General features: G+C 36.7%; 1 protein-coding gene across 2 annotated transcripts in view; it reads right to left on the reverse strand.

Moving 5' to 3' along the window:
- The window catches only part of PCSK5 (proprotein convertase subtilisin/kexin type 5), a 261,077-nt gene that overhangs the window by 75,324 nt on the left and 172,963 nt on the right, over window positions 1-12,790 (reverse strand). For both annotated transcript variants that reach the window (XM_027729025.2, XM_027729030.2), the window contains exons 13-16: window positions 11,374-11,510; window positions 3,934-4,077; window positions 1,791-1,893; window positions 1,052-1,245 (exon numbers count right to left, since the gene is read on the reverse strand). In XM_027729025.2, the coding sequence (XP_027584826.1) occupies window positions 1,052-1,245; window positions 1,791-1,893; window positions 3,934-4,077; window positions 11,374-11,510 (578 nt within the window). The remainder of the gene's footprint in view (window positions 1-1,051; window positions 1,246-1,790; window positions 1,894-3,933; window positions 4,078-11,373; window positions 11,511-12,790) is intronic.

Below are 12,790 nucleotides of genomic sequence, written 5' to 3' on the forward strand. Positions count from 1 at the left end.
AAACATTGAATGGTTTACTGTATTTCTATACATCTGAACTAATAGCTGCACTCTGAGAAAAATATGTTTTAAGGTCATTATAAAGTTTCCTAAATATTTTAAATTTACATTCACAATTTATAATATGGACTTAAATAATCTTCTCATATAGCAGTGATATGCAGTAATGATATGCCATGTGTTAAAGAGGCTGTCCTGCAGGCAGTCTGTCCTCTTCCTGATTTCACGCTAAGAGACATACCTGTATGAACAGATCTCAGCTTAACAAAGTAAATATATGAATTACTTAACACCTACCTTTTAATCTCAAGAGCTCCCTTTAACAAATGTCTCTATCTCTTCAGCCCTGCTGTCTTTTGAGATTCAGTGACATGTACCTTTCTGAGAAGAAAAACCCAATTTTCCCATTTAATCCTAAATTTTCATCTATCCATCTTAATTATGTGGAAAGGAATTACCTTTACTGTAGTTCTCACTTAGTGAAAATAGAAAAATTAAGGTAGGACCTGTTTTTACTAATTCTCAAAAATAAACACACAGTTTCATGACAAGAAAGCAAAAGGCTAGGCACCCAGATGAACAAAGCTCCTGAGAATATATTTATCTTATATGGAGTGTCTAAAGATAATCAAAGTCACTGCAGTCTTAAGCACAGGTTTAAACGTATGTCTAAGTATTTTTGCGAGCCAAAGCCGGAAATTAAACACGGTCAGTTTCTTGGCAATCACAGGAGGAAGCTGAAGGTAGGTATCAATCATGGCAGAGGATTACTGGTCTTGGGCTGTCACTTGCTTCAATTCTGCTACTGTTACTGCCAGTCACTCCCAGATGAAAAGATATCCTGTCACTAAATATGATTTTTAAACATGTTTTTTAAAATAATGGAACATTTTTCATGAGATTCTTGATCACACTTGGTAACAATATAATAATAAGAACAGAATAAGAGAGAGATACATCAACATACACTTTTCCTACTTATAAGTATTCCAGCAACCTCCCCAGATCAAATTCTGTAGTCCACAATACGAAAACAACAAGAAATACTAACTCTTATCCAGGTAAAACCCATCAGGGCAGTTGGTAATACAGCTATTGGTTACTTCATTCAGGTAGTAGCCAGATTTACAGGTCATGCACTGGTCATTATGGCCTCCAACACAGGTTTCACAATTGGGTGAGCACTTTTTACATCGTTTCTTGTCTGCATTGTAGTGACCAGGTGGGCAGGTCGAAACACAGATCCTGCAGACAGCAGGGAAGAAAAGGCAGAGTCGTTAATGAAATAACCTGCCACCACATTCCTGTACCATGACTGCAAAGCAGAAGTATTTCTCTCTATTTTTGCTCTTCTAATGATCACATGTTTACTAGCTGTAACCCTTCAAAGCATTGTGTCAACCTCCCTCTTCCCACATTTAATTGCCTGCAGCATACACTATCTCACTAGCAAATGCCTTGTCAGGCAGTCATACAGTATCTTTTTTGACCATCTATATTTCTTGTCTTTTTCACTTCATCACAGAAGCTGTAGTAGCTATTAGTGTTATATATAAACATATATAGAGAGACAGCCTCTTATGAAAAAAAAAGGAGGTGGGGAAATAATCAGTGAAGGGTGTTCGAAAGCTGTACTTTGAATTCTGATTAGCTAGGGTTTTTTTAGTTTAGAAAATTTTTCAAATTCAGTGGAAAATGAATTATCCATGACTGCAGCAGAGAAGAGGAATGAAAGTTAGGATATACACTAAGAAATCAATAACGTAAAGTGTTTTTTCTCTTCGTGTTACCTTGTGTTGTTCTTAGATTTGTAGTAATAGTGAAGACAGTCAGTACAATGATCTGGTCCTGGCCCATCACACCCTACTTTACTACATTCTGCATTGCAGGGACCTGTAATAAAACGAGAATAAAGAGGGACAAAGGGATAAAGTACTCATTTAGTACTTCTCAAACTTTAAAACGTGGTATTTTATTGCAGAAATTCGATTACTCTGTTTCCCTGTGTTGAGGAATACATCCAGTACAGGTAGCTTGGTTTTCAAACTGCAGTGCAAGCTGCAGATTGAGCTCTGGGTGGCAGGGGGCCCAGGCAAGAGCTGTGAACTGCTGAGCCTCTGCAAAACAGAGAGCATGGGGACTTGTGGTGCTGGACAGGTGACTGGACACTCAGAGACACAGCAAACACCAAGGAACCCAAGCCCTCGAGACTTTCTTGTGGGCGTAAACTGTAAGAGTATAAAAGCCCAGAGTTTCCTTTGTTAGGGGTCCTCCGTCCTCAAAGGCACCCAGCTCGAGCTGTTATTTAGTTATTTAGTTGTTGCACCAAGATTGAAGCATTTTAAGGATCAGGAAGTCTAAGACTCTGCTGTGGGAAACCTAGTGTCGAGCCAGTATGGAAGCCTGGTCTGACTGTGTGAGTGTGGTGTGTTCATCTGTGAAGGGACCTTGGCCCTAACTCAGGTGGTGCGAGTGTGACTGCCAGGGTGGCTCCTGGATGGTTGGACAGGGAAGTTTCCGAAACACCTGTTTGATTTGAATTCCAAATAGTAATTTAGTTCCACCAAAAAAAAAGAAAAAAAAAAAGAAAAAAAAAAGAAAAGAAAGTCTTTTTAGTACCTAAAGACCATGCAATCCTGGTCTTAGTATTTATTCACAGTGATTTATAATTTTTAGCAGGTGGGGCATCCTCTATAGAATTTATCAAAGAGAAACTATTTCTGGATCTGAACTGATGCTTTCTCAAGGGGTAACAAATAATTCTGCATTTTATTTGAAATACACAAACGCTTCTGTAAATCATAATTAGGAATGGTTAGCAAAATCACTTATATGCAGGTCAGCATAAATTATGGACATAATGATCAGTGGCTACTCAGGTTACCAACTGGGTAACAACTGGTCCAAGACCCAATAAACCAGATACCAAGGGTCTCTATGCTCTGTTTGCTACACTCTGCAAAAGCCTCACATAGTACTTGCTGATTAGCAAGGCTTCCATCTCACCTACACTCATGTTGGACTTGATGATCGTTATGGAGTCATTCCAACTTGAGATATTCTATGATCCTGTGCTTACAGTTTTCAAATAGATCCTTCCTGTTATGGGAGGAGAGAACCATCAACTCCTGCCTTTATGCAGAAGAACAATGCCTGTGAGCAAAGTTATAACTTTCAGGATCACTGCTTTCTCTTGAATGAAATGAATTTGCCAGTCACCTTCAAATTTCTTCTAGCAGCTAAACTTGAAGTAAAGCGGGTTTGCTTCATATAAAAACTTAAGAAGTTAGTGACCTTTACAGCAGAGATAGTAGTCTTTCATCACCTATTAAAACAAGGACTACTGCAGCTCTCTATCTAAAACAGAGACTGTGGAACTGACATGCTGTGGAAGGAGAATGTAAATAGTGCTCCTAATGGTGGATTACATGTGGGAAACTGCCAACTTGACTTATTTTGCAGTGCCAAAAATCTAACACTGTTAAGGCTGAAACAATTCTATAGGGATCAGTGGGAAACAACACAGATGTAGAAGTTAATGTTCTTCATATATATATATATACACATATATGTATATATATGTACGTGCATATATATACACATACACATGCACATGTATGTATATATATGTATATATGGATATAGACACATATATACACATATATATGCATATGTATGTATATATAGTTTTGTATTCTTATATGCAAAACACTGCATTCTTCATAGTATGTTAATTGTAGTTTAATATATAACTTTATGTTTATTCATAAGGATAAAATGAAAACACCTAACTTTAAATTGTGAAACAAATACTTCTCGTCTTCAATGAAGAATCCAATTCACTGAACATTTTACATATGCAGACTTTGAGGTCATCCTTCAACCTATAAAGTGTTCAGTAAATGCTTGATCAGAGTCAATGAATGTACACACCTGAATAGTCGTCTGTTGCATAATCTTCTGTAGGGTCTTCAACTGGACTAGAGCGCACTCTTTCCACTTTTGGAAAATCATTTCTTGGTGAGTAAGGCTGGATGGATGTTCCATACAGTACTAAGGACCACTCTTTCAATTTGCCTAGAAGTTAAGTATTTTAAAATCTACTTTCAGAACTGTGCCTTACAAAAATATATCACTTTCAAGCATGATGTTGTGAGTAGGTACAGATGACATTGCTCTTCAAATAAGTGTCTTCAGTGCAATACTTGTTTTACTATAAACTGAGAAAGCATATTTTCTTCAGTCAGATCTTTATACTATATTTTCATTGCATGCATCTGGATTTCACTTTCTCCTCAGAGCATTATTAATTGTGCAGTAATTATTTATTATTTGAGATCTTTTAGCTAAGTAGCTGTATTCAGAATTGTGACTTAAGAAAGGGGTTACATAAGAGTACTTTTCACTGACTTATAGGACACAACTTGATAAACAGGAAGTAGCTTTTTTTAAAATCTCCAGGGAAAAACATCAGTGTCCCCACAAACCAGCATGATTTCTTATTTATTTGCCCCAGTTATTTGGCAGATATATCACTGTATTGTCTGTGATCATCACTAACATTTTATCCTCTTAATACTTGAATGAAGAAAAAAAATTGTTTGGCTGCCCAAAGCATTACCTGGCTTTTTGATAAGGTTTTTTTTGGGAAAGAATAAAAAGGTAAAGGTGTATCAAGTCATCAATTCAGGCAGTCAGAACACAAAGGGTAGACTTCCCATTCCCACCTTTCTGTCTACATTACTTGGTGAATTAGTTTCGAGAAAGAGCAAAAGGACTCAGGCGTGAAATAATTCCTAAAGTAATGATGCATAAACCCCATATTCTGGCTTGAAAAGTGGAACATAAGCTTGGTATAATTCTATTTTCTTGTTCATATTTATCCGTGTTGAGATAGCTAGTTGAATTTGAAAGATCCTGTTTTGGAGGCTGTTCTGTGGTTAAAATGCTCTTCCCTTAGAACTATCATTTAATGAGAAATGTAATCCAGACATCACTCTTCTAAAAAAAAAACAAACCAAAAACATGTAACATTAAATTCAATTAAATTTTATTTTAATGATACTCAATAATTTGAAATATTGTTCACTTGGACTTTTTCAATGTGTGCAACCAAATTAATTTGAATCACTTTACTCGTGATTTTCTCTATTTTCCCCTGTGTTGTCTGGTAATCTCCATTGGCATGACAAAGACAATATGCATCTCTCTGATTTTACATGCATCCTTCAAGCAGTAAGCAACAATAAGTCCACTACCTGACAGATCACAGACCAATTGTTTTAAATAGTTTATACTAGGGCTAAAGAGGGAAATCTGTTATCTCCATGTCTTTTGCCAACCCAATTTAATCTTTCTAAACGACAGAAAATTTCTAAATGTCATATAAAATCTTCTCTGCTCTATATTCAGTTATTGAGAAGAAACTACAGATCAGAGACTACATCACACAGCAGTTGTGTCACACAGTAGCTTCCAGCTTTTCAGAGCCGAATCAAAATATTACTTTCTTTAGAGAGACATTTAATTAAATAAATTAACTGCTGTGATGAGTCTACCACACCTGTGGCCAAACTACTGGCTAATTACTATGGCTGTAAAAACTGCATGAACCTTATTTTCAAATTGTTTTTTCCTATCCACATACATGTAGGTCTTAAAGCCTCGGTAGATTAAAAAGACCCAAATCACGTATTTTCTTCCTCTATAGACATGTGGGAATCAAGTTCCACCTTGAAGTCCTTTAGAGAGATCCAGCTGGGTCCTTAATGGTACTTTTCTTTTTAGACAAGAAGTCACATAGGGAGCTCATTTTTAACCAAGCATGCAGTCATCTCTACAGCCTTTTCAAAGATAGAGCTTCTCCATGTCCAGTCTCTGTCCTTTTTGTCTTTTAACCCACATCTACAGCATGTAAACCATAACATACTGGGTGCAATCAAAAAATGTGTGTTTTGCTATGTTATTCAGATCTTTTCATCCTTGTCTTGATTATGAGCCAAAGCTCACCTAACTTCCCAAGGGTTGATTACATACTACTTCCAGAACACTGGTCAATATATTTGCAAGAACCCACTGAAAATAACCACAGATGCTCCTAAGTGTACTGTGTCTGGACTTTACACATATGGAAGGTCTTGTACTAATATTACTGTAGGAAGGATTGTCGCTTTGAATGTATATGTAATGCAAAAAAGGCAGTAAGGGGAATAATGTAGGGTCTCTCAGGAGATAGGTTGCCTTTGTTCAGTAAATAAAGAGGGGAAAAATTCATGCGACTTGCCAGCAAAGAAATGAATTTGCCTCAAGGTTGGTTTAATTTGCACAATGAAATGATTTCAATAACTAAGTACATCTACAGACATGCACACTTTTATAATGAATAAATGAAGTATGCACATTTAGACCAAAATTTTTCTTTCCCCATTTTTGGCTGATTCCATCATTTAGTTTGGCTAGAATAATCCTTTACCCTGCTTGTATTTAGTATGTGTAACAAAGGTCCCATACTGTATCTAGAGGAGAAAGGGCATATCACAATGTTTCACAGTAAGCACATGTCCATCTCCATAAACTCTACAGAATTAAATGCAGAAATCATATGCACTGCTTTTATGAACTGCACTCTGCACTTCTTGACAGATAACAGATGTGGCATCACTTTGCCAGTGCAGGGATATGATGACACATTGACTCTTTGTTCTCAGTTTGATTACATGAAAATGGCAACTCTTAATTATAAGACCTTTCAATAGCTAAACAAATACATGCATAGAACACAAACAAGAAGGAAGTATGATGGAGAAGTCAAGTGTGATAAACTGGAGAGGCATCATAAATTGTGTTTTAAGCACCTTTTGTTTACTTCATGTTCTGTTCAGTGTGGAGACTAATCCCAAAATGCCCAAACAGCTGAGTTTATCCACCACTAATATACGACAGGCACTTCCAAATCTTTTTGAATAGAAGAGTTACTAGACAGCTTCCAGCAGAAGGCAAACACTGCTCTGGAAAGATGGGGATGTATTGCTAGATAGTATATAATGAACTAGGATGCAAATTTACAACCACACTGTATCTTATGAAATCCAAATGCATGTAAAAACCTAAATAGTCTCACAATCAGCGTTTCACATTGTGGTTAAAAGAAAGTAGAGAGTAAGCTCTCCAGCAAGATTCTTTTAGATTAGCTTCCTCCACACATCCTAGTCGGGCAGGTCTACTTTCTCCAAATCCCCTGGCCTTATTGTGTCTTTTCTTCAAGGTTTGCATGTTTAGGCTTTAGTTCTTACAGAGCAAAAGAAAGCAGTTCCATGAGATTAGCCACTACAGCATTGAGAAGAATATATGTAAAGTATTGAAACCAATAAAGTGGTAAGACCTATACAACTACATATGTAAACCAGGAGTGTGCAGCATGGGCTTTGAAGTGTAAAGCTGGAAATGTAGCTGACCACTTTGAGACTGTCCTGGTGATGTAAAAAGGCTGCAAAATACGTCTGGAGAATAGCCCACATTAAAAATTTGCAAAATAGCTCCATGCTACCTCTTTTTTAGTGAAGGGTGTGTGCCAGGAAAGAGAAAACAAGGGAAGAGCTGAAATGCATTGCTCTGTGGTTTTTCTTCATGCCTGTTGGATGAACTATTGGTACACATAAAGGTGAAGAGATACCCTAACTTGTCCTTCACACTAGAGATGTTCCTGCATGTGTCAGGAATAAAAAGTGCAAGATGGAGTTGAAAAACATTAATTTTTGTCTCTTTTTAGTAATCTGGTTAAAATTAAACTACTTAGTTGTTGCTTAATGGCTCCCCTCTATCAAATTCTAAAGCACTGAAAATTTAAAAAAACCCCAAACATCACACCTCCTCGTGAAGCCCTGAGCAGTTCTGCTTATAGTCTATGGCTGCTTTTCTAAATGAGTGCCCCTTTTTAGTGTACTGGAAACTTTGCTTCTCCCCTAGTGGTGCAATTAACATCACTTAGGCTAAGAACCTTTCACCACTGTAAAGCTATTGTGAGAAGTGATCAGTGGTGATAAAGTGAAATTCGAAATACTGGCAATGCTAGTGTTTCCTTCCAGAGCTCTAGGGGATGATAATCCGAATTTCCAAAAGGCTGTGCCTAAAGTTAACCACATGACTATACAGATAACATTTAAATAACACTGGTCATAGTGTAAATAGTTACCACAGACCAAAAGTTGTTCGCTGCTCAGCAATTTTGAAAATCATCCATTATCTTGGTCTTCATTAGGGACTTATTAGCCTCATATTATGTAAAAGCGTTTCAAAATTTTTGGCTTATGACTGCTGGTTTACTATCCTAAAAAAACTAAAATCAGTTTATGCAGACAACTGAGTCAGGCAATAAGAGAAGATGATTTAAAAGACAGACAGAAAACTTTCCTAAAAAGTTGAGATTGGCTATCAGAACATGACAGAGCTAAAGCAGAGTAGAAATAAAGAACTAAAATTCTCATTCAATTTGAACAACAGTAGTTGAGTGAGACTGATCTGTGTGCTAAGATTTTTTAAGACAGAAAATCATCTAAGCCACATAAAATCTGCACTTCCATTTTGTCATAATTTTGAAATGAGTAGGTTCATTTTTGTCCAAAGTAAAACATATAAAGCCAATTGAATTTGGCCTACGCACTAACTGGAATAGGAAGGAGACTGGACAATTCTGTGATCATACATTAGAATTCCTCCTGAGCCCTGGTTTGTTCTAAGTCATGATGGAAATAGTCCCACTGAGTCTGTAAGCTGCAGGAGTGACTGGACACCCTGACCTCCCAGAAAGGCACATTTACCTTGAACAGGTTAACTACACAAAGGCTTCTTTCCAATCTGATTAATTTAACAAGCCAAATTTCAATAAAGAGGAAGCCAAAGTACTTCATCCCTATATCTGGTGACAGAAACATTAAGGGGCCTTTCTCAGTCAAAGTAGAATTGAAACAATTAACATTCTTCTAGAATAGTCAACTACATGCACATGGCCTATCATGCTAGACTTTCTGATTTTAAACTCAAAGCCTTTAAGCACTTCAGTTCACATTTTAGTCAATGTTTATGTATGCTTTTCCGTGTAGTAGAAACAATAGAAGTACTTATACTTACCAAGGCTCATTTGAATAATTTTAATGACTTCCAATAACCTACCAACTTAAGAACAAACATACTTCAATATCCTCTATTAATGAGTTCACAGAGATATATTTTTATAGCTTCCAATACTTCCAGTTAACATCTATGTCTTTAGAATTCAGAATGTATTTTTAGGAAATCAGAAAACTTACTGCTTTGTGAGTTTATTTAGCTGCCTGAGATGAAATGCCTCCTTTATTTCACTGAATTACTGTCCTGGTTTCAGCTGGGATAGAGTTAATTTATTTCCTAGAAGCCGGTACAGTGCTGTGTTCTGGATTTAGAGGGAGAACAGCACTGATAACGCACTGATGTTTTAGCTGTTGCTAACTAGTGCTGACTTTAAGTCAAGGACTTTACAGTTTCCCATGATCTGCCAGGAAGCAGGTGCACAAGAAGGTGGGAGGAAGCATGGCCACAACAGATAAAATAACCTAACCAAAAGGATATTCCATAACATAGAATATCATGTCCAGTATGTTAACTGGGGGGAAATAGCTGGGAGATGATGATGGGAGTCAGGGTCTGGCATCTGTCAGCGGGTGGTAAACACCTGTATTATGCATCATGTGTTTTTCTTGTGTTTTATTTCCCTCTCTCTTTTTTTATCTCCATTTTCCTTACTAGGATTATCATTAGTATTATTATTATCACTATGATTGTATTTTACTTTATTTCCATTATTAACTGTTCTTATTTCAATCCACAGGTTTTACCATTTTCTGATTCTCCTCCCTATCCCACTGGATGGGGGGTGGTAAGCGAACAGCTGCATAGTACTTGTCAGCTGGGGTTAAACTACAACAATTATAAACTAAGTTTATTGGTAATGTCATTGTAATCCTAAATATATTTCACAGCACAATTCTTATAATTAGTTTTTATTTATCAGGAAGCAGTAATCAACTATATTTGCCACTTTCAATGTTATGACATTCTGACATGAAATCCAATCAGTGTTAACTTAGATTTAGTGATAAATGATTTCCAATAAATCAGTAGTATTCGTCTCTTTAAACTGTTTTAATCTAGATTAATTGCTTAAATGACATTTCACCTTTGAATATTTTTATTAAAGGGTTTCCACCTACTTTGATGTGGCATTCCAAAGGAGGGACTATATTCACTATTCATACATAAACAGTGGCATTTTTGTCTGTGTATAATGTACCTGATTCAAAATAGTTTTTAAAGTTTGACTTTTCAGTAAATCCAAAAGCAAGTATATGCTTATCACTCATAACTTTATCTCTCATAATCCCTTATATAGCAAATATAAGTAAGCATGTACTCCCTTGAGCCTCTTTTAAATCGCTTCTCTCAGTCTCCATTTCTTTCAAAGAGCTCATACTGAAATATGTGAATGAAACTGAACTGTGCAGTGGGAATTAAAAGAAGAAAAAGTGCCTGCAGCCCCAAAAAAATCTTCTAGGAGCATGGTTCATGAATGGATAAATACCAGGTCTGAGCACTCTGTCCATACACACAAGGACCACCATGCAACCTACCAGTGATAAGGAGCTGTGAATTTCTTTCTCTTGTAAAGTGAGATTTTTTAGTTATGTAAAAAATTATAAATGCCACTTTTTCTTATGGGTAGGCTAATAAATACAAGGCAAAGAAAAACAACATGAAAATAAATTCCTGGGCCCTATACAGTCGATACAGGCCAAGTAAATACAGGTCCTATATCAGTCATGAAAGTGACAGGCAAAACTCTTAAAGTAGAGTAACTCTGAGCTGCTCTAACTTGTGTTGAAGATCTGCCTGATAAATCTATATTCAGCATCCAAGAACACAGATGGAGATACCATAATTTCATTCAAATGTGGCACAGGAGGTTTCAGGCAGTTTTGTATCTTTTTCCTTGAAAACTGTGACTAGTAAAGATTTGGCTTTCTTTAAAGCACTGACATCTTTTTCTATTTTTTGATACAACACATGCAACTGCAAGAAAGAGGGAATTTTACTCTCTATCCTCATGAAATTTTCCTGGAAACCAGGAATAAGTTTAGAATAAAAATGAACCATGTGTCTTAAATGGCAAATAACAGTGACATAAAAATTAAGAGTGCATTGATAACTGAAATTAAGAATAATGCTCTTACCAACACTGCCTTCACACTAAAGGCAATGAGATGTTTCAGCTGTAAATAAAAGGTGGAAAACAGCAAGCATTCTTCAGAATTCACAGAGCCCAAATAAAGGTTACAGTCATACCTGGAGTCTTGAAATTTCTCAGCTGAGACGGAGTGTCACAGATTTCCAAGATCCAGTCACCTGCTGCTTTTTCACTCCAGCAGTGAGTAGTCATAAACTCCCAGTTTTTGAATCCTTCCATGGAATGATCAAATAGCCTACAACAAATCAGGACATTATTTCAAGGAAACTTCTTTTCTGTGGAGCTATGCCTCTGAGGATGCATACTCTTGAAGAGTATCCTAATCAGCCAGTTCATGCATCTGTGCCTTTACATTATTCAGGATGGCTTTCTCACATGTATTGCAAGTACATTCAAGAGTAGAAGGTAGAAAGAGTGGAAGAGAAATCTTTACCTGACATTGTTTTTTGTAACGTAAAAGAGAATTCATTGCAAAAAATCATAATTACTAATACTATTTAACATAAGGATTCATGGGTCTTGGGAAAACTGCATATAATACAGAATTCCATCACATTAACAACATACTGTAAATACAAACAACTTAGAAGTCAGAAAATTTCAGTAACATTTATTTTTGCCTTTGGATTGGAATACTTAAAAGGGGTTTAAAATCAATAAAAACTATTAAGTGACTGAGACAACAGAGACAATATATGCCACTTCTGGTGAGGAAGTGAAATGTAACTGAGACACTGGACTCAATCCTCAAACGACCAAGGTATCACCCTCTTCAAACACTTGACAGAACTGAGTTTGGCTAACAGTGAGAGACTAATGGCATCTGATGTTTTCATCTAACAAAAAACAATACCATAATTTAATTACCTAGATCTTGAGTGAAGAGGTCAGAACCCTGATACTAGAAATATCATAATCCAGGCCTAAGTTCTATTTCAGACACTGCAATGTGGTGCTGATCCCGCATGAGAAGGGAAAGGAGGACCCTTCCTGGTTAGGGATTAGACACAAGAGAATTCGCACTTTTATTCAGTGTTCACAGAACGTCGCTTGGTACCCCAAAACTACTGGAGAAGTGAACTCTAATCAAGACTGTTGCCTCCAATAAAATCGCATGGCTTGGGTTTTAAAAATACATATATATCAATACATTCACATATATGTATTTTTATGTATTTGTGTATATACATACATTCATATATTGTGTATATATATACACACGCAGATCATAGAATCATAGAATCAGCTGGGTTGGAAGGGACCTCCGAGATCATCAAGTCCAACCCTTGATCCACTACTGCTGCGGTTGCTAGACCATGGCACTAAGTGCCACATCCAGTCTCTTCTTAAAAACCTCCAGGGATGGAGAATCCACCACTTCCCTGGGCAGCCCATTCCAATGCTTGATTACCCTTTCTGTAAAGAATTTCTTCCTAATATCTAATCTACACCTCCCCTGGCACAACTTGAGACCATGCCCTCTTGTCTTGCTGATAGTTGCCTCGGAAAAGAAAA

Source organism: Pipra filicauda, unplaced genomic scaffold (assembly GCF_003945595.2).
Source record: "Pipra filicauda isolate LSUMZ 115617 unplaced genomic scaffold, ASM394559v2 scaffold37_size4185640_pilon, whole genome shotgun sequence".
NCBI classification, from domain to species: domain Eukaryota; kingdom Metazoa; phylum Chordata; class Aves; order Passeriformes; family Pipridae; genus Pipra; species Pipra filicauda.